The following is a 23985-nucleotide window of genomic DNA, read 5'->3' as shown; positions in this document are numbered from 1 at the left end:
CGTAGTTCATTGGAATGTATTACTTTCACTATGAACTTGGCATAGTTCAAGTGTTAAGTTCATAAGGTTTTGGGCTGATGTGGTTCTATGTGTTGTGTATATAAATAATAGGTGTCCAATTCTTGCTATTAGAAACAAGACTCGCTATGAAATGTGGTATGGCCACATTCCTTTTGTGAGGCATCTCAGGGTTTTTGGTTCGTCATATTATGCCTTGATACCTAAGGAATAGATAAATAAACTCAGTGCAAGGAGTCACAAATGTATCTTCTTTGGGTACTCATACCTCCAAAGCATACCATCTCTATGATGAAGTGAATAAGAAGTTTATAATATCTAGAGATGTGATATTTCTTGAGTCTTCTAAGATTGACAATGTTATTGAGTGGTAGCTTAATTGTTTGGATATATTCGAACATGCAAAGTATTTTCAAGAGTTTGATAGTGAGATTCCACACCTCCTTCACTTAGCTCTATGATTTCTATGAAGAGCCTTGAAGAAATCAGGTTGAAGGAAATTCCTTCACCTGCTTTGTCAGGAAAGAGCTAAGAGACTATTGGCAGCAGGTAGCCAAATCTGACAAGTGGTGAGGGTACATACAAGTTAAAAAGCAAGGATTAATGCAAAGGAGTAATACAGAGGAGTGTACTGACTACATACATATCATCAAAAATATTTCATTCCACTTAGGATGCCTTGCATCGTGCCTGGTTAGTCATAAGATCATGTTGGTCACAACCTCAGTAGCTTAAATAAACAAGTGGTAATACTGTTCATCTTCTAAGCTATGTAATAAACAAGTGAAAGGGAGAAAGACACTTAGAGAAAACACATGGAATGACTTTCAGTTCTTGCAACCATGAATTTCATTGAAGACAGAATGATACGACAATGATAAGAAAACTTTTAAGCTACATTAAGAGGTGTATTTCAAAAGACATGCTTTGTTTTCCATACCTAGCCTCCAAAGGGTTATGCATCAGATGGAGTTTTCATGCAGTCCTAATATTCTATCTTACCTTTGGTTTCTTGGTCTGCTTATTTTTCTCCTTAGCTCCTTGAGAGTCATCTATCATGTCATCTTTCTTCGTGGCCCATGAGAGACATAATTGTGTAGTTTCAATGGGCAATGACTGTTGCAGGATGAGGCCTTGGGAGGACACAGTTACACAATTTTAGGATGTAAGGAACTACTGTGGGACGAGGCCCTGGGAGGACACATCTATGCAATTTCAAGATGCAAGGGAGACTGGGTAGTCAAAGAACAAAAATGAACAATTTTTGGAGATAGTGGGTTCTGGCTGAGGGAAGGACACTGGAGGAAGCCACTGCACATTTTTGAATGATAAGGGAGGTTGGGATTTCTGCACATTGCACAGTTCGAACAAGCAACGGAAAAGCTTGAGGGTTACATATGTGAAGTGTGTAGTTCAAGAAAGTTGGATGAGGCTAGGTTGCTAAGGCAACTCCGAAATTTAGCTAAGTGTGGGATCAGTGGAACTTATGTGAATAGTGATAAACCTTCACTATGATCACACACTTGAAAACTTATCGATACAACATAGACCATCCAGAACATATAACACATATTTCACTTAATGCAACAACCTTTGTGGTAGCTTATGGCAAGTACGACTTCGATTATAGACTTTGGGAGGATAAAGGCGACACTTTTGTAAGAGTATGTGAAATGAGTGTTAAAGATGTCTCATTCTCATAGATATTTCCCCTTCAAACCCTAGGTGAAAGGCAAGCAAAAAAAGTGAAATTTGTTGTTATGAGGGAATGAGGTGGTATGATTGACTTAGGAGTTGCCTAAATTTGTAAGGAAATTTAGGAGGATAGGGGATGATGTCAGTGAGTAGGAGAAAAAGGAGCTTTGGTAAATGAGTGAGGGGAGGGGGTGGAAAAGCCAAAACATGGACCTATCCTAGAAAGATAAGGTAGATTAGGATTTACAGGAAAATGATAGAAAATGAGGGGATAAGGCTGTGTGATGGATGGAAATGCTGTATTAGCTACAAACAAAGTTGTAGGGACAAGTAATATAGGGTTTAGGGTAGCAACTCATCATTTGAGGATTAAAACAATGAAAATCATGTAACCCTAGAAGAAGAAGTATTTGATCATTTTTTTTAAATATGAGGCAAATGAGGGCATGAGAATGATTAAATTTCTTGTTATAGAGCATAGAGGATGAAAGGACTGAAGAGGACCTTTGAAAAATGAATTTTGATGGTCAAAAAACAATTATGGACAACTCTACAGCGTGAGCAACGAAGGCTTCCGATGTGTAGGGAAGGCTCTCTGTGCGCAACGAGAGTAAATTTTTGCTAGTGAGGGCTATGGAATCATAATTTTTTCCAAAGGATAGGGAGGATCTCAATGCTAGGATTGCATAAAAGTTCAAATGAGTGTGAATGAGCTCCTCCATGTGATTTTATAATTTTCTTTTGGTGTTTATGTGATTAATGAGGTAGGATGGCCCACCTCACCAATTCACTTTCTTTTTTAGTTTTTTAGCCTTAGGACCTCTTCTTGTAACTTTAGAACCTTAGGAACATTATTACATCTAAAAAACTAAATTATATTTGAAATCAAGTTTTATTGAACAAATTTACCTATTGCTACTCCTCATTTGCCATATTTATACATGAAATGGTTGATTTTGTGACCATAACCCTAATGACCTAATGGTGACACTGAGTTGAATGGAGACCATGATGATGTGACTGAAGTGATATTGATGATGTTTGCATGATGTTAGAATCAATTGAGTGATGAAATTGACCGGCATATGAAATTATTGAGAGAGTGGAAATAGCCATAGTCACACTGGCCAGTGACCAAATTTTTATTTGAAGACTCACTGAAATGACAAAAAATTGACTTGACACCCTAACAACACCTTGTAAGAGAATATTTGATCACTGGTGATAGATTGAACTGACAGCCACTAACACCCTCATAGATAACCTTACTTTTTATGCGACTTGGGAACCCAACCAATTCATTAGAAAAACAATATTGTACCCAACCCAAAGTCTCCCTTTCTCTGAAATTACTTTGTCCACGCCTTATCACAACCATAGGATTACCTCTTGCAAGTCCTATTTTGAACTTCTCCTAAAACACTTCATCCTTGGGACACCTGGAATTTGCTGACACTCCTTAGCGCACTCTCTTATTTGTTCATTTCGAAGCATTTTGACCTAGTTCTCCCTTGTGTTCCCCTGACTCTCCCTAACACTCATCACCATCCATTGACAATGTCTGCCATTTTTTAGCACACCTTTTCATTCCTTGGCATGCCCTGGCACTCCTTAGATACCATTACGTCACAACTAACCTTACTTTTTTTAAACTTGGTCGGAACCCAACCATGTCCTCCCCTAACTAGAACAACTTAACAAATTTATAGTTACTACAACTAGACTATGCCTTGTTCACCTAAGGACTGCCTATAACATATCTTAGGCTACTCATGTCCAATCTCAACTCATCCCACTTAATAATTTACCAATTCAAGGCTCACATCTAGCCATGACCATAAAACAACTAAGAAACAAAATTTACATCTTGACATGCCATAGCACACAACACGTCTAACCATTCCTTAGCCCTATGTGGCAATTGTTAGCATCCCATACATTTCTTGCCATGCTTTGCACTCCCTAGCACAACCTAGCACTCTGAAACATGCCCTGGCACTCAACAATAAAACATACCTTAAAATACATGAATGTCTCTCAACATGTGAAAGAAGTAAACCCTTACCCGAGTCTTCCTTTTTTGCCAATTTGGGTTTTTTGTCACAAGATATCTTCTCTGGAAAGAGGACATAAATGAGATTTTTTATGTTTCTAAATGGATTACTCTTCAACTATTTCCTTCTCCTTTACACCATGTGATACAAATGTGAATTTTCTTATTCTTAGCTATGGTGTTCTTCTTTTATACATGTGAGGGTATGTACCTGTTAAAAAAAGATAGTCCACATAAAGTACCAGAATGAGCGATTTATTATCCACGACCTTAAAGAAATGGTTTAGATCGGCTTCACCCCTAGTTAATGTCAACTTCATCAGATAGCTATTATGATCTTTTATTTATAACCCTTTTTAATTTTATCTTTTGGAAAATAAAATTTATTCATTGGAATAGCCTTTTCTCTCAATGTAACGTATGTCTTGTCTCTTGTGAACAATAAAGTATAGAACGATGTAAATTGGATCAAAGAAAGATTGCTCATATCCTTACTTTATGTGATAACGAAAACCCACTATCTTCTCCTTATCCCTACTTTTTATGTGATAATGATGGCCTATTTCAATTGGTTCTTTTTGTGTCTTTGTGAAACATATAGCAGAAATGATAAATAAATGGCGCGTACTAAACTACGACTCCATCTGTACATCACGCTCTCTGATGTTTGTTTTTTCTTCCGAAATTTCCTCGTGTCCTCTGCGCGTTCAGTAACTATTGCCGTGGCTTATTGTACATCACAAATTTTATCTTAATCATTTTCTGAGTAAAATTTTCCACATAGTCAGTCAGATAGAATAAGAATTTCGTCGGATATTTGTGATCGCTGGTTTAAGGCGGCCTTGACCATCTAGAAGTTGATATGACCCTCGTGCACTATACGCTACGCTAAGATCAAGTTTTGGCTGGCTACCCTCGCCTATATATAGAGTCTCACCTGTGATATACAAGCATGAAATAAGCTCAACTGCAATTCCTTCCTTGTGTTGCGCTGTTTTGTAGTTGTGTTTAATTACTTGCGGGTGGCCGTTGCAATGGGGGCAAGAACATTGGCAGTTTCGGTTTATGTTACAGCAACACTAGCATTAATATTTAATCTCTATGTTCAAGGTAAGGTGGTAATCCCTCGACTGTATTTTATGTACGTGTCATATTTGTTTGTTTTGGTGAGTACCTGTCATAAATAAATAATTGTTTGCTTTGGTAAGTGCAGAAGCTACGGGTGCGACGTTTGTGATCCAGAACCAGTGTTCATACACGGTATGGGCCGCAGGAATTCCCGTCGGTGGCGGTCAAGCGCTGGGGCAGGGGCAATCATGGAGTGTTAACGTGCCCGCAGGAACCAGTGCAGGCAGATTTTGGGGACGCACGGGATGCTCCTTCGATGCCTCTGGTAAAGGAAGCTGCAGCACTGGTGACTGCGGCGGCGTGCTCAGTTGTACACTCTCGGGACAGCCTCCTACAACGCTGGTTGAATATACTCTGAATGGGGGCAGCAATCAAGATTACTATGACATCTCCGTAATTGATGGTTTCAATGTCCCTCTCTCCCTAACTCCCTCCAACGGTGGCTGCATTGCACCCACTTGCAAAATGGACAAGTGCCCAGATGCCTACCTATATCCCAGTGATAACACTAAAACCCACGCTTGCGCTTCTGGTGCTAATTACAACGTTATATTCTGCCCTTGATGAGAAGCTTATCATACTGAATTCTCTGTTCGTTACATAAAATCCATGCCTGCTTATAATACCTTATTCTCTGTTCGTTACATAAATCCATCCCTGCTTATCATACCTTATTCTCTGTTCATTACATAAAATCCATCCCCACCTTTGATAGGTAAACCGAATTCTATGCAGTATCATATCTACAATAAGAATATTACAATCAACATATTTATAATAAGAGTACCATTGTGCGCAAGAAGATGTATCCCGTAAAAAGGAAGTTCTATCCTGTGAAAAAGGGAAGGCATAATTATTTTTATAATATTTTTATTTCTTAGTTTGTAAATGAGTGATGTTATTTTGGATATCTTTATCGTGTCTATATCGATCAATTTGGATATATTTACAACCTAGATCAATTGATTTTAAATGATTTATTAAATAAATATGGATGATTTCGTGAATTTTATTTTTAATTAATTATTGTTAACATATATTTTGTTATTAAAAATATTTATGTAATTTTATTAATTAACCAATTTTATTTTCCATTTATATAATACACTGTTATATTTGCAATATTAATCATATCACATTTACATATAAATTTGAGAAAGAGAAATATAACACAATTTAAAATCATATATTATATTTATATTCTTAGTTTTTTGCATTGAAAAAACAAAAGGTTACAAATATTTTATTCCATAAATCAAAATAATATATAGCAATATTCATAATAATAATAATAATATTAAATTCAATGCTCAATGCATTAAACATATATCTATTTCTAAATAGCACGCCTTTGCATGGTAATGGAAGAGTTAAGGGCATTTATCCAATATTTACTCATTTTGATAGTAACTTGAATAATTGTGTATGTAGATTGATGAGATAACATGTATTTATCTAAATAATAGGGATATAAAATTTTAAACTTATCTTATTTTAAGAAATGCTGATGCTACAGTTGTGGAACAATATAAAAAAAGTAAGAATTTTGGTTGGCTTCAAGTCCATGAACAAATCCCCTGCAAAGTTGAACCTTACTTCTTACTATTTTAAGATCTTTTCCTTGACATTTATGGATATCTTTGGGTTATTGTTGTTAGAGTTGGGAGAATAGGCTGGGGATTTCAAATTCAAGTTGGCATATAATTTAGGTTGAGTAGTGGAGATATCGCAATATTTGTTGTGCTTGTCTAGAGTGGCTCTATGTAGCTTTTGCCACCTATCATACCTGAAGGTAACTCTAGTTCTTTGGATACATGATTACCTAGGTTTACAATAATTTTGATCCATGGTGGCATTTATCTTTGGTAGTGAATTCCCCAATCTTTCAATCATTTAAAATTGTTAGCTGCAAATTTCCTACTCTACCCTTTTGACCCAAACTATCTTATAAATTTTGCAATCCATTTTGGATTTTTTAAAATTCATTATACTCTATCTAAATATCCACTTGTTAATTCATTTAGAAAACCCATTCCTTAATTAAAAGTTCTCAATCCTTATTTGTTAATTCATTTGAGAAACCCCATTCTTTAATTGAAAGTTCCTCAATCTTGTACTTTTCCCTAACTTCTCTTGTTTGATGTAAGCCCAAAACCATGAACCTGTATGCAAAGAATCAATTCCCAAAAACAATGTAAACAATCATTTTCTAAAGAAAAGACACCAAATCACCAGCATCAATGGATCTTGTGTTGGATTATATTACATTTTTTATTTTGATCATATATGTAACTGTGGACTTATCGAAAGAAACAATTCAAATTAATACAAATTCAATTTACGGAAAGAGAGATGTCGTGGCCCTTTGTGAATTCTCACATTACTATGAATTCTCTGTAATCGACGGTTTTAATGTGCCTCTCTGCATAACTCCCTCCTACGGTAGCTACAAAGCACTGATTTGCAAAATAGATGGGTGCTCCAAATGATATTACAAGAAAATCCATGCTTGCTTATCATACTGAATTCTCTCTTCATTACATAAAATCCATCGATACCTTTGATAAATAAACTAAATTCTATGTTGTATGATATCTACAATAAGAATATATTACAATGTTTATTGTAGTATCATATTTATAATAACAAGAGCAGTTGCAAGCAACAAGTCCCTGCCCAGTAACACTTGCACCTACACTTGCTTTAGTAGGGTTGTTGCAAATTATACGAGGTGCAAAATATTCTATGTAAATCAGATCTCGATCTCTAGGGTTGGTTAAACTATTGATTACTAACAAAGCATACTATACTATTATGATTAGCATAGTGTGTATTCAATTAGTGATAGTATAATTAGCATAGTGTGTGTATTCAGTTAGTGTTATTAGGCTTGCTAGTCTTATACTCTACGTAAAAGCTTTAGGGTACTATACTATTATGATTAGCATAGTGTGTTTTCAATTAGTGATAGTATAATTAGCATAGTGTGTGTATTCAATTAGTGTTATCAAGCTCGCTAGTCTTATACTCTAGGTAAAAGCTTTTAGTTACGTAACAAGTATGAACCAATGCTATTAGTTATGGTAAGTGAATCCAATCAAGTTACATGGTGTTGCTTTCATACGACTTATCACTCTTAAACTATAACCAATAGTTACACTCTTAAACTATAACTAGTAGTTACACATCCTCTTTGTTGTTTTTAACGAAGTTGGGACTATCTAAAAATGCCCAAATGAAGTGAATGATAAAAGAATGATTGAAGTCGAAATGGGTTGTTATAAGAATCAAGAGGGTTGTTATAGCAATCAAGACCTTGATAGCTACTAATACCCATCTAGAAAACAACTATTTGACAAAGAGTTTACAAGAAAAGGTTAAATAATCTCATCCAACTGTTGAGGAAATCACAACATCCAATACAACTTTGAGAAGAAATATGTATATGAAGATAATAATAAAACGGAAAGTTAGGTGGCCCATCCAGAAAACAACTATTTGACTATGGGTTTACAAGAAAAGGTTAAATAATCTCATCCAATTGTTGAAGAATATCACAACGTCGAATACGGCTATGAAAAGAAATAAGAAATATGTATATAAAGATAATAATAAAATGGAAAGATAGGTGGCCCATCCAGAAAACAACTATTTGACTAAGGGTTTACAAGAAAAATTTAAATAATCTCACCCAACTATTGAAGAATATCACAACGTCCAATACGCTATTTGACTAAGGGTTTACAAGAAAAATTTAAATAATCTCACCCAACTGTTGAAGAATATCACAACGTCCAACTGTTGAAGAATATCACAACGTCTAATACGACTATGAGAAGAAATATGTATATAAAGATAATAATAAAATGGAAAGGAATTGATGAGAAACTACTATTTCCAGAAACAAAATAAGTTGTGCACTACTACAGAGAAATAAAGGAAAATATGCTTTCGTGGTTGCTAGTGTAACTTTCTTTAGGAAAACATTGTTGATCTGTGAGGCCACCTCATGCAAATACAAGATTAGCAGCGAAAGAAGCAAGACTGCTTATGCAACAGTAAACTCTAGCCATTGAACAAGATAAAGGTGATGCCTAGTTAAATTTGGCACTAAAAATTACATCACAACAATATGGTTGAATGCTTATTTAATCTTCTATAGTACATCATAGCAATAAAGAGTGGAAATCAAACATCAACGCTAATAAATAAGTTATATAGTACATCATAGCAATAAAGAGTGGAAATCAAGCATCAACATTGATAGATAAGTTATATAGTAGAGAACCTGATGGAAAATTAGAAATTAATTTAGTAAAATTCCCCAGCATTGTTCAAAAGGGTGGGGTGTGTCATCATGATGTTCAAGTTTGTAAAACTATACATTGATTGTCAATGGGGCCTTGTTTGCTGGGTAAAGAGAGGGTGATGAGTAGGGTTCAATGGGCGGGGTGTGCAATGGCATGCAAGTTCCAAAGGCATTATATCTATTGTTATTGGGGACTATGCAACCACCTGAGGAACTATAGAACAACCTGGGGAGACAAGCAACTGACCCTAACGGAGCTACTACACATGTAGCTAAGGAAGGAAGCTCGGGCAGCTAAGGTGGTAAAAGCACCACCATTAGTGGAAGCAACACCTACAGAGGAATAGGCTGAAGAGACAATAGGGGCAGGGGTAGTATTATTTCATTAGCCAAAGTGAACTAACCAATCATTCGCTTTCTTTTATTGGTGTGCTCTCTCATCCTATTACATACATAATATGATTATTTCTCGATGAATCTTTTTAACAGCTTTGAGGGCTCTTAAAATATAAGGTACTCCCTTGAATAGGATCTATGGTGGATGATCCACTCATCCAATCGGGGGATGTACTGTTAGACTAATAACTACCCTTTCTTATTTCTTTATCATTGCCCTTTAGTTAGACTTCTCCATCCTTAACCTTTCTTACTGAAGTCCTCTATTTACTGCCCTCATTACTTTACTGCTCTTTATGACTTTATCAACAGCCATAAGATACACTAATTCCATGAGGAAGGGGAAACAAAATCATACACTGGATGCTTCACTCCTCTTTATTACGTATTGTTAGTGAAGAACACCAACTACCTGTTATACGTATAGTTCATAAAGAAGAACATATAAACTAATAAGAGTGCATTTTAGAATAAGAGTTGTCATAGGAACTTTGTTGTTGTCTCTGTAGAGTGAGGAGTTTAGTCTAATATTCCTTAGAGATTCCTAATGTCCCTTATAGAGTATAAGCTAGTATAAGTTCAGTCTAATTATAAGAATAGTATTTTGATATCCTATTACCTGATCCAGGAAAAGTGATAGCCCCTTACCAGGGATCTACATAAGAGAGTTATAGGCAACATCGTTATTCATCAAGTCACCAGGAGCACTTCTTCAACATCAGCAATTAGATGTGCCTTTATCCACTAAAGCAAAGACAGTAACAGATACATACTCAGAGACATACTCAGATACATGCACACCTATATAACCAGTAAAAATAGCACATACATAGACAGGTACAAGTTACGCAGTCCATTCTTATTTAGAATCATTTTATCCAGTAACATACTGCTAAAAGAGAAGGACAATCGTACATTCCTCCTTTCTATAGTACAAAACCACGTCATTGTATTCCTATTATAGGTTCTTCCCCCTTTTACTACCTTATAGGAAGGCAAGACTTCATATTCGTAGAGATAAGCAACACCCAATATTAATATACAATAGGAGCCCAGTCTTAAGCCTTAGCGAGACCTCAACCTTTATATACTTCTCTTTGGGCTTGATAAATGGTGATGCTTTGGCTCCTAGGCACAAATCTAGAAGTACCTGGTTTACCCACCTTCAGCTTGGTAATAAACAAAGGGAAATGCATTGGAAGCAGAGAAAATGATAGAGCCTCTTCCTCTTCCATATGAAGATCCAGATCCATCTGTACCCATGGTAGGTGACCAAATAGTATATTATTTGGCATCCAACCAAGCATTAGCAAAGGTTACAAGATAGGAGGAAGCATCCGAGAAAGCAGGGGAAAAGCCAAAAAAATAAATAACAATAAAGGAAAAGGCAGGAGTAGATCCGAAGCAAGCAGTTTTTGTTGATTCTGTTTGAGCAGACCCAACGACGGAAGATCCAATTGATTGAGTTTAACCCGTATAGGTAGAATCGACATCAAAGTCAGTATCATGACCAGGTCAGGGAAAGAACCAAACTAGTTCAGTTATTCCTCCTTTATCCCATTTTGGCGTAGCACCTGTAATAATTATCTATTGGGTGCATTGCATACTTACTAAGTCAAATGAACCTATTTTTTGCCCTAAGGTGGCCCGAGATAGTCGTTGTCCTGAAAGGTTATGTTTATGATGAAACCACCTATACAGTGGATAGCCTACACACTTGAAATGATGGAAGCAAATCCCATTGAAGCAACACCCACATCATCCTTGCCATATATCTGTCCAATAACTAGTGCTGCAGTTAGATGAGGGTAAATAGGCTCTCGAAAAGGAAGGTCTAAGTGGAGATTTTATCTACACAGATGCAACCTATGCACATGTATCCACGCCTGGATTTGATGGAACTGCATCTTGATCTAGAAGGTACGCTAGGTGAAGCGTTGGTCGGGAAGTTGCTTCTTTGACCAGATCAAATGCAACTGCAGGCGATGCCTTTGGTTATCAATATAAAACAGAAGGGATGCAGGAAAAAGCACTCGAACAAGCTATCAATCTGGAATTCGTCCATTCACTGGTTATAGAATGAGAATTCAATCTCCATTTCACTTTGGTACTTTCTTTGGTGCTTTTGGTTCTAAGTCAAAAATTACTTAATCATTTGCTGGTTATGGGTCAATAGATTCCACTGCATAGCGAGGTGGCTATGGCCCTAGATTTTGATCTGCTTATTAAACTCGGTCAATTGAATCTGAAGCTATAACTATCTTGGATGTTACTTAAACTACTGCTTTTGCTTATTTGTCCCCTTATGTTTCTTCAATTGGACCAGACGATCTGAGCTGAGCCAATGCATTTGATGATCTACAAACATATATATATATATATATATATATAGGTACGGGATAGTGAGTCATCCCTGTGGCTTATAGGTAAGGATGCCAAATGAAATGCATAGCCCATTGCAGATTTGAGGGCTATTGATTCTTAAGCTACGAGAGAAACTCAGTAAACACACGCCTCCATTACTGGTGGTTATGGGTCAACTTCAACTGCTTCTTGGGTCATTGGAATTCTCCTGCACCTGATTGGTGGGATCTTCTACCTTAGCTAGTGAGGGCGTTGTATTCATTATGGGTCTTTCTTATTGGTGCTACTCCTATTGGTGCTTATGCTGCTTTTACTAGATCAACTGACTCTGTTGTCTCAGCTGACGTAGCTTTAGCTTATTCTACTTTTGCTGGTGATGGCAGGCAGGTATGGAACCACGCAAAGAAGTACTAGCATTAGAAAGGATCTCGGGCGGGGTGTTGGCTATTAGACTTAACGGGTCTACCGCTTCGCATTCGGATTTACATCTTGATCTCTAACTGGATTTTCTTATACTAGATCACCTGCTACTAGCACTGGGAGACAAGTTGGCACTATAAAAGGAATCAATGTTAGGAAATATGCTGGGATGGATACTGACTCAACTCAATTAGCTGCCCCTTCCTTATTTTTCCGCCTACGCTTATGTTACTGCATTCTATACCCTTGCTCCTGGCGCTACTACCTTTGTTTCCTTTGTAATGGGCTCTCAATCTTCTACAAATGAATCTTGATATCGATCATGAACTAGAAGGGATGCTTCAGGTGAAGCATGCATAGGGTGGGGCAGGACAACAAGAGTGGATCAAAAATAGAAACTGGTTATAGGTTAACGGGTGGTGGTGGATCAATTTCAATTGGACATGAAACTAGGCCCTCAAGTTAATAAGCTCGATCAAAGGAATTTATCCTTGTGGGGTATCAATCTGGTTGGAATGCTAGGTCTACTGAATCAATGGGTGAAGCTACTAATGCCTCTGCCTTTCTTACTAATTCAACTGGATCTACTTCAATGGGTACTGGTTATCGCCTTTCGCTCAACATCATCTATTCAACATAATCTACATGGAAACAAATCCAAAGTATTTCCCTTTCTTAAAAAGAGGGACTTTATATAGCTAAGAAAGAGGGTTCATAGGATAGACTATATACGTATGAGCAACAACAATAACCACCCTACTATTACGAAAGGGGAATTATGAGCATGTCCAATTATTACATACGTGAAAATAATTGTGGACATGATTCGAATATTTGTCGATGAGAGAAATACCATGGTGTTGTTGAAAATAGAGACATAAATGCTGCCGGAAGTCGAATCAACTTCATACACCTACCTAGTCCTCCTGGGCATGTGCATATTGAACTCGAATCAACTCAATCATCAGCTTTAGCATCTGGGTCGCTAACTATTTCTTACCATTTGCGGGATCATTCTATGATAGCCTTTGCTCCTTCATTCACTGAGTTGTAACCTCACCCCCGGAAATGAAATAGAAAGGGTGGAATTGTTCCATTTCATACGCGTGCAATATTGTACCATTCCAATTCGTACGATCTTGAAATCTAAGATGTTGAATTGTCTCATTCGCAGGTCATTCTATGGGAGCCCTCATATTACTATTATGTACTCTTTATAGATAGAAATACCGAATAGTAAACAACTATGATGAATAGTTTTGACTGGTAACAGGGCTGGTTGTAACGTAGTCATTTTCAATGGACGGAAATGCCCATAACCAATTATTATGTATGCAATATTTCTACCCATAGCTGTAGAGGCTTCATTCTATCAAAAAGAGTTGTGAAGCCCCACTAATTCATACCTCTATTCCCTAGCTCTTTGTCTCATTCGACTCTTTACTCTTTAGGAGCAAGCATCTATCTACGCTAAAATGATAGTAGGACATTACCTGGACAAGATTTTATGGTAATATAAATAAATGCACAGGTTAGTTGACACATCCTTCTACGTGGTTTCAATACCCCACATCTATATGGAGTGCACACCCTAACTCAACGGATGCAAGACCCCGCATCGTATGTATAGTCCCACCTCCCTTATATAAGAATTTCGACACTTTCTATAAATACTAAGGCATTGGGAGAGAGCCCCGCTTACCCAAGATAAGGGAGAGAGTTCACCCCATTCGCTCAGGATAATTGACTCGATCTCCCATCTGAGCATTGGTTAGATCCCACACTAATCATAGCTAATGTTGATCCTTGATCTCCTGCTAATCAACTAAGCTACCGGTGTGAATGCAACACAAGCTGAGGTGGGTGGCATAATCCGCCCCTTTAATTAATAGTAGGCGGGGTGCATAGTCTAGAGCATCGACATTAATCTTCGTCTATATGTATTTGTATCTATATTTCTATCTATTCCATACCAATCCATCCTCCTATCCATCTTCCATCACTCTCCTTTCTGTGACGGTTGGTAGAGAAGGATAATGATGTAGTACACATTGTATTTCTTTCTTAACTGCTTTCGCCCTACTCCTCGACCTATACTACAAGCATTGGGCAGTGGAACAATGTGAACTTTCACCATCTAAATAGATTTATCTCAATATTTAAACACGAGACCATCCATAAGTCGAGCTATTGGTGGGAGTGATTTCACCACCTGAGTGTACATACCATACTATTTAAAGCGGGTTCATTCTTAGCCACTACTCCACTTTGTTGGCCATGACTCAATCGATGGAATACCCCCTGCTCCTTCCTTTAAAAGCTAAGTCACTCCTTGTTGTCCCATCTTGAAGTAAGTATGCTCCGATCATCAAAGGTCCGATCATCCTGTCCAAGAGGTATGCCCCCAGGTACTAACCAGTCAATGGTTTAATGGATGCCCTGGTCCTAAGTCCTAGGTTTCTATGCCTTGGTCCAGGTTGTGCTAATGATATGTCTTAATAGCTCCGTTGATCGGATAGGTCGTTTGGTGATAGGAGAGGTACGCATGGGGAGGAGGGTCCGTATGCACATATAAGTTTTCGCCATCACTGGTATGTGACAGGCCCGAGAATAAGATAAAGAAAGAGAGGGAGTTTGTCATATACTTATTATATGATTCACCACTTTGTGTAAATGATTTCATTTCCATACAAGATAGGGTCTGCTAAGTCTCCTATTTTCCCTCTCCCATTGGTCTTCACCATTCTTCCTCTACCTCATTCTTGGGTCGAGTCATTCTTTATCCTCTATTTTTTCTTTCATGGGAGGCCAGACTTCAGCCTTACGGTTCTTTTGGTGCTTCTGCATACTACTTACGATATGGTGTCAATGCATATTTTATGGCTTTTTTCTACTTGACGCTAACACATCTAATTTGGAAATTTAGCTAATATCTTCCACTTTCACCGTAATGCAACTTATTCAAATTTCATCCTCGAATGACCAGCCTTCACCTCATGCTTCTCCCTAGTGCATCTAATTTGAAGGAGCTAATGTTCTTTATGCTTACGCTAGCACACTAATTAACACTTTGAATGTATTTGAATGAGCCATTTTCCTTGCCCTCAAAGACTTGTCCTTGATCCAATCCCCAATCCAATGATGTTCACCAAGGTACATTGTTTGTTCCTATATCTATTTGAATATATAGCAATATATACGTGGATGATGTATATGGGTTAGCATTAGTATGAGTATGAGTAGTAGCATGATGGATGATGGATGGGATGGATGGGTAGATGGGTAGTAGTTTCTAAGTATACTGCTAGTCTGATCTGTGTGTTAGTCTGAATGTGTAAGAAGGAGAGTATGCCTTCTTGAATGATTGATTGATTGATTGATTGAGAGTATGCCTCCTTGATTTCATGAGTTAGCAGAGTTTGATTGATTGAGAGAGAGAGAGTATGCCTCCTTGATTTCATGATTGAATGCTTGCTTGATCAAATGATGAAGAGTATGCCCACTTGAATGAGAGAGAGTTTGCCTTCTTTATTTCATGATTTAGCAGAGTCTAATCCGATACTTACTTTCTTTCAATGACGTCCTATATAAGGGGAATTTAACCAAATCATAATATTTCATTTATGGCCACGTGCGGTAACGAATGATTGATTGAGGTTTAACCCGGGAGATGGAGGTTAACGAACTGATTGATCAAGTATGCAGCTTTACTAATTGGGAGAGAATATTAATGATGATTGGGAGATCACTCATTAATTACTCACCTTTCTTTCATTTGGGACCCATTAGGCCTGTTGAGCCCACCCACTCCGGGATGATGGTTTTGACATGATCAGCATGCAAGAAGACGAGGTCGAGGGTCTCATCAAGCACTGTTGCAATTGATCGGTGAACAATACGATCTATGGGGGATGGGATCAGAAACAATATCGTGTCCTTAATAATGGTCAATTTGAGAGCGAAAAGGTGGCCTATGAAGGGTGAGCATATGATTCCATTCATTCATTCTCTTTGGCTGGTCCTACATTCCTTATCGGGTTAGCTTATTATCCTCCGTCTCATTCCCAACAGACGTTTCGTTCCCATCAGTTCCTTTCCTTCAAGGAGTTGGTCTTACCTTCCCATTGGGTGGTTACTACTAGGATGGGTGGGAGAGGGCCATCGAGAGAAGCTAAAGCTTAGGGGAATCATCAGGCTCTAGATCTGGCTCTTCGAGCTCTTCTGACTCTGGCTCTTCTGGCTCTGCTAGATCTTCGGGCTCTTCTGAATCATCATCTTCGAGACCTTGAGCTTCCCAATATTTGATCTCATCATTTTCTGATTATGATTATGATGCTGGCATTTGGTCATATCCTCCACATAGGACAATAGTGACTCAGTCTTTCGGGTGTGCCATAAATAAGTTCCTTCCTCGAGCATGACAGTTACAGTTATAACTCCCCTAATTACCTCCTTTCTTGAAACTGACTTATACTCCGTTCCACCACTGTTCACGACATTCCTAGAATCCTGAGATGTATCCATATATGTATCCATATTTCTCAATTAAGGCAGACGAGAGATAAATCCCTCGACCCTCCTCCTTCCAACTGTTTACGGTTATCCCTTTTCGTCTCTTTTCCTTGGTCTTGCCACTCTCGATTCTTTCATCTATGCCAGCCCAAAGAATCAATCTATCCTTCTTGCTGCTGCCCTGTAGAGCTGGTGTGGGGCTTTGCATGCTATAGTAATACCTCTGGAAGCTTTCTTTATATATAGGGAATACAACTAGGTAATATAGGCAAGCGTTATTCATTTACTGACTTGGAAGGGGGGGTAATATCTATTCTTTTCTTACTGACTTGGCTATGCAAACACAAGGAGAAGGCATGTAACATATTAATATATAAGGGAGCTTGACCTCCTAATAATATATCTGCCTTCTTAATAAGGTATAAGGACCCCTAGCCTAAGACCTTCAAGACCCCTATTGAACTATAAAACTATAATAAGGACGGGGATTGTTTAGTTAAGCACCCCTAGTAGGAGGAACTGTCCAGGCTAGTTGAACAATACAAATCTTTTCTTTCTGGTGAGAGGGTAGAAGTTGTAGCTTCGTTGTGAAGGGTATTAGTTCTGCTTGGGGGTGTGGGATGGAGAGTAGAGAATATGGCCCCTACTTTTGGTTAGGGTGATGAGTTGAGCTTCCATCCTTGTTATTGAACAACTGGAAGTGCAACGAGCTTAAATGTTGGGAGGCAGGGACCATAGTAGATAGAGAAGCAGGAAGGTCAAGGTGCCCGGAGAGACGAAAATTTTCCTAGAGAGACAAAAGTGAATAAATTTATTTTTTCCCCCGGAAGGTAATAGAATTTCTAGTCACCTTAGCTTTCATGGACCAAATGAAATAGTTTTGATATTAAGAGAATCTAGGTTGGAGTCTCTCTCTGTTGGTGTCTTTGTGTCTGTCCCAACAACTAGACCATCAAAAGTTTTGAGTGGCAGGAAGGAACTAGTCGGTTGACTCAACGATTGTTCTTTCTGTCCTGTCTTGGGAGTCCAGGAAGTATATTAGTTGTTAAGGACCCCCAGTTGGATAGTATAGAATCCATGAAGGCCATCCAAGGATAGCTCATCCAACCATCTAGAAGTAGGCCTGAACTGAACACCTTCGGTTAAGCCCACTACCTAACTTTCAATTGATGTTCATTACCTTAGGCTATTCAATACTGGATAACGCTAACACCAAAAGGCTGACTGAGTTTCTAGTTAATGCAGGAAGGTGTTAACTCAACTGAAAGGAAGGGCCTTGGGATCCAACTAGTGCTATTGATGCATTGCCCTAATCCATTTTGGTTCCATCTGAGGGTGTATTAGTTGGCCATCCCCAGAACAAGGATGGAAGCTCATCAAACACCTTCTAGTTATTTATTAGATCCCGGTAGTTAGATTATTCTTGCTTGATAGTTAGATCTCAGTAGTTAGTCTCAACCGGAGGACCCAGGAAGGAATTTGAATCTTTCCCTACCCTATTTGACCATCCTAAGTTTTATACTGTGGGTTAACCCGCCCGATGGTCCTCTCTATATTGGCTGGGACCATCCCTTAACAAGTAGATACCCTAAACTGGGGCTGGAGAAGGCTTAGGTAATCATAGCTCATCCTTCAGCCTTGTTGGGCACATCCATCCTTTGAATAATCTATGCATGAGGCAACGACTGAGTGAGGTACTTATAGTTTTTGAGGTGGGAATGAAGGCTACTATGTTGCCTACCCTACACCCTCAGTGTTCAGTTCAGGTAAGGTATAACTAGCTCGGTTCAGACTCGATGGGAGAATCCAAATAAGGTAGCTCGAGCTATCCATCCAAATTAGTTTGGAAGGGGTGAAGACAAGCTGGTTGGATTGTTTGGAAGAGATGCTCCTACTAATAGTTCTTTTGCAATGTAACTCCCATCCAAAAGCTGGTTGGATCACTGGAAAGAAACCGACTGTGGGTGGGGGACGGTAGTTGAGGTATCTCAGCAGTTCAAGATGGAACTAGGTATCAATTTGTTAAACAAAAACAATGGCTTGGGTGATTTCCCCTTAGATTGTTTGGCGCCTTGCTTGGGTGAGTCGCATAGCCTATAATTTGTTTGGCGTTGAGCTTCTATTGGGGTGGGAAATTCCCTAATGAAAGGTGGCATTGGTCGAAGTAAAGTTCGTGACCTTCCAAATCGATAAGCCAACATTCACTTTGGAAGCCGACATCGATTTGCCAACACGATTTGCCAATCGTTGATATCTGCCCCTTAAGAAAATGGGCCTTATCGTCGAAGGAAGATATGAAATGATTCTAGGCTGGGAAGGTACTAGGAAGGAAATGGATAAATACACATCAACGAAAGCAAGGCCCACCTTCTTTTAGGACCCAAAAAAAATAACACATCCTACCCGCCCAATTGACCAACATCCTAGACACTCCACTCTTAAGACTCTTCAATTCACTAGGTGAGCCCCCAGATATAGGTGTCAGACCAGGTATTCGTGAAAGGGAGGAACAACCTATAACTAGTACTTAATGTATCTTTAGGAAAGAACAACATTAAAATATAATACTTCACAGGGACACTCTTAGAGCAATAACCTAGCATTGTCAGTACTGAACTTGCATATTTGGTTAAGGTACGACAACCTATTCTTTAGATTTTATTTCAATAGGAACAGGGAGACCACCAAACTTTCAACTTGTCTCTACTTATACCTATTCCATTTAAACGAGACCTATCCTTTTAACACATTTACTTATTGGTTTACCCTTTCACTCGCTAGGAACAACGAATAAAGTGTTTATTATGGGAGTCACATCAGCGATAGACCCAACGAGTTTACTGATGCTATGAACATCAACCGATATCATCATGGTGCTTGCTCATGGTACATGGTTCCTATATATTTTATATCTACGAATAGAAGTTAGAATGATTCCCTCATAGTTACCAATTAGAACCATAGATAAGAATAGGATTTGATCTCTTGGATTAGTGTTATACCACGGGTTTTTACTCATTGTACCAACCAATATTAATATACCCACCACTTTACGTTCCACCTTCATAAAATCATAGCTCCGTATGAGGAGTTCATAGGACTCACCACTACAATTACCATTCATTATATATATAGACTGGCATGAAAGCTTTTAAACAGCGTAAAGGTGACCTTTAGAGCCTTTACTCAGGTGTTGGTTCTTTGATAACTATAGCTCATCTTCTTCAGGATTTGGAGCAACTACATAATCCTCAGGGGAACCAACAACTAGCAGCTCCACTCCCTCCTCGTCACCCAACAACAAGCTAGTAACAACATTTGGGACTACCTATCCTACTTATTTCCTTTTTCCTCCTTACCCTTTTTCCTCTTGAAGTTTTCACGGCAAGGAAAGATAGGGACCTTGATTAACTAGGTTAAATAATTATTTTATTTCTTGTGTGCTGACCACCAACCAAAGGACTTCCTTCTCCTTGAAATCTTTATCACTTTCTTACCACGACTTCGTTTGCCTATTTTTCACTGCCACAACTCAATGCATAGCCTGTTGACGGAATGAAAGCGGATGATCCAATTTCTTCTTACTTCTTATCCACTAACATCAGAGGTAGAGATGAGTAAGCAACAATTTAATCCCTCTGTGAGTAATAAATCTAATTTCAAAACCAGTCATCCCTTTGGACTATGCAGAAGTTGCTGGAAAAAATGAAAACATTACCAGATAGCTAAATTTAGAGATAGTCATTTGTTTACCTCAAATGGATACAAAAAAAAAATATGAAAGAAAACTCTAGCTCAAAATATATCCATGTTTGAATTGATCTAGTTCACCCATGCCATCGCACTTTCCTATACACAACCATTTGATCCATGTCTTGGTAGAAATTCCTTGCTTCGAGCATGTAATCCCACATTTTCCCAAATAAATCCACAAAATGCAATAAAAATCAAGGGAAATAAATGCTTATCCTGCAACCACATAACTCTTTTAGAAAACAAAGCGAACCTATTGTCTAGTGTAAAGTGACATGAGTTTCGAATACGTTGAAGCATTTCCACAAAAAAGCATATGGATAGGCTTCTTGTGGCCAAAAGACGTTTGATTGAAGATGAAATTGAATATGGCTCGAGCTTCTTGGATTTCTTTTCATCCAAAGAAGAAGAAGAGGAGTCATGTATTTTGGTATTTGTAAAGAGGATCTTTCTATCTGAGATGGTAATTTGGTCTATCCCTTAGTGGAAAGGCCACTCAAATCCCCTCTCAACCTTGAACATGAAGTCCTCCCTTGAGAAAACACTGAGCAAGGGTATCTGTAAGGGCTTGACTAGCAAATTCCAAGGCTCTGATCTTAGGTTAGGAACAACATATCCAATGTTAGCTTACGAAAGGGACTGTAATTGACATGATTGATTATCTCATTCTCTAAGTCAGCCATATTCCCGAGTATTTCTCCATCATTTCCTTATCTCCTAAAGCACTAGTTTCAACCCATCCATAGTGCGGCCCATAAATTCAATCCCCTCATCCAACCTGAGCAAGTAATTACTTAAGGTCTGTTGCCTGGATAAATTGATCTTTCGAACAAGACCAATCTCCATAGTATCACAAGATAATCTAGCAACAAAAAGACAAATAAATTTATCTTTCTCTAGACATATGCAATTCACAAATAAAGACTATAGAGGTGTTACGATCCTACCTTAGATCCAATGTTTGTTCGTTGTAGTCATCACTCAATCATCTGAAAGAGTTATCTTTAAAGACCTACAATCACAAACAAGCAAACATCAAATAGCACTTGCATAGAAAATATCGTAAATCATGTCTATTATGGTGATCAAGGAATCCATAAAATAAATCATAAATGTACAGCTTATTGAGAAAAACAAACTTATTTGTATTAACTTTGAAGTAGAAGAACCTTACAAACTTTTCAGCCTTGATGTTGAACAACCTCTTCTTGGGGTCCGAAACAGGAATTTCCTTTACTTTGATAAGCCTTGCACTCTTCCAAATGAGATCTTAGAGGTATGTAATCTCTCCTCATAAGAGCTCAACTAAAGAAGACTAAGTTCCAGCAGCATTTCACCTCAAAAATATTCAGCTTCCAACCTCCCCAGTAACCAGTCCAATGCTTCATTTTATAGTGTAGAGGAGGAGGTTACAGGTCCATCTATGAAGGGATAGAATCCACCTTCAAAGGGATAAGCTCCTCACATCAAGGGGTTAGCTCCTTAAGGTATGGGATGCATGAACCTTAAGAGAGGGAACTTGCCACCTCAAGATTCCTTCCAGAAGCTTCTAGAAATGACTGAATGTGAGTTTTTAAGAATGTACTCACACCTTCTTAACTTTTACAGGGGTCCACACCCACAAAGTAGGGACAGAGCAGTCAAGTGCGCAAGGGACATGACCATTAGGTGCGGGACCGCAGGTATGCAAAGAGAAAGTGCAGAACCATAGTTTAAGAGACTTTTAGTGTTTTTCTCTTAATTTCTAGGCCTGATATAAAGAACTGAGGCTTTAGACTTGCAAAGGAGGAAAGTATGAGTGATAATGGACTCACACAGATTGCAGAATGTCAAGGTGACAATTTTTAGTGCAACAAAGTGCCCCCTAAAGTGCGAAGTCTGTAATAGATGAAAATGAAGTCTTTCATGTATGAAGAGTGAAGTACTTTATCATTTCAAGGATCATCCTGTGGACACCCCAGTTGGAACCTGTAAACACATTCAATGAAATATATATATATATATATATATATATATATATATATATATATATATATATATATATATATATATATATATAGACATATTGGTGGGCTCCAGTATTGTAGCAATAATGCTACAACTCCTGGGGCTCCCTATCTCTAATTTTATCAACCCGGTAGTTCGTACAAACTTGGAAGCGACGGTGCTGTATGCACAAGTACTAGCTCTTGTCGCAACTGTCACTTGGTCAGCTGGCACAAGTCCGCTAGGGCTCAAGCCAACTTCTATATGCTCACAGAAGAAGCTTTATGAGTGATGGACGAAAGCTAACTCAAAGGAGGCTAATCTACTTGCAAAAAGAAACTGAAAGCCAACAAAGCATGAAAACCCTAGTAAACCCTAATTTGACTAGCTAGGCCCTTACAATGCAAAACTGTGAATGAAACTTCTACCAATGATGCCATTACTTGCAGTGAGCTGAAATACATGCATCTAAGCTACTTGCATCTGAAAAGACATGTTTTTGTATTTTTTTCATTAAGTGGTTGGATTTATTGTGATGATGCTTTTGATTAGGGTTTGACTGTGCAGGAGTGGTTTGAATGGAAGGAAAGAATGGGCAAGGTCAGGGGGGGCTAGGAGAGGCCCTAGAGGATCTCTAGCATCAGTCCACAGAAGTCTACCACGTTCGGATGCTCAGCAACTGAGTTTGTAGGCTTCTACAGGAAGTCTGCAGGGGATCCTATAGGAAACTCAGGGGTTTCTGCAAGAAGTCTGCTACCTTCTACAGGATGTGTTGTAGGTGGAAGTTTTGTGTGTTGGTGAAGTGATGGGACGGCTTGGGTGGATAGCAAGGATAATTTTAGGGGCGAATGTTCGCCCTTTGGCGAAATTAAGGGGTTTTAAATTTTTAGTGGGCGAATATTTTGTATCATAGTACATTTTTACAAATCACCTCAAATAGCCCACCTTATTTTAAGGGAGAGGGTAAAAAAGGTAAATTTAGCCCTTGAAATTAGGACTTACAACCTTCCATTCGCCCATTTTCAAGAATAGGTTTTATTTAAGTGAATCCATTTGCCCATTTTCAAGAATAGGTTTTATTTAAGTGAATCCTATGGGCAAAATACCATATTTATAAAAGAGGTATGGTAAATTAATAAAAATATAAATAAATGAGAGGTATGATAAATAAATAAAACATTTTTTATATTTACTCCATAAGTCACCTTATATACATGTAAGGGTGTAAACAAATAAAAATATAAGTGGAGGTATGGTAAATAAATAAAACGCCTTTTTATACTTACTCAAAAGGTATGGTAAATAAATAAAAATATAAATAAACTAGACGTATCGTAAATAAATAAAACCT

General features: G+C 38.1%; 1 protein-coding gene across 1 annotated transcript; it reads left to right on the top strand.

Annotated features, from left to right (window-relative positions):
• The first annotated feature begins 4713 nt into the window (after positions 1 to 4713).
• On the top strand, positions 4714 to 5762 carry LOC149204138 (thaumatin-like protein). The gene is made up of 2 exons (XM_089393214.1): positions 4714 to 4876; positions 4980 to 5762. Exons 1-2 carry the CDS (start codon positions 4801 to 4803, stop codon positions 5456 to 5458), a joined length of 555 nt encoding a protein of 184 aa, XP_089249340.1. The 5' UTR covers positions 4714 to 4800; the 3' UTR covers positions 5459 to 5762.
• Positions 5763 to 23985: the final 18223 nt, after the last annotated feature.

Source organism: Pinus tabuliformis, chromosome 1_2, assembly GCF_031772625.1.
Source record: "Pinus tabuliformis cultivar Carrire ecotype Pingquan chromosome 1_2, CPIR1, whole genome shotgun sequence".
NCBI lineage: Eukaryota > Viridiplantae > Streptophyta > Pinopsida > Pinales > Pinaceae > Pinus > Pinus tabuliformis.
This window is presented reverse-complemented; position numbering and strand designations above follow the sequence as displayed.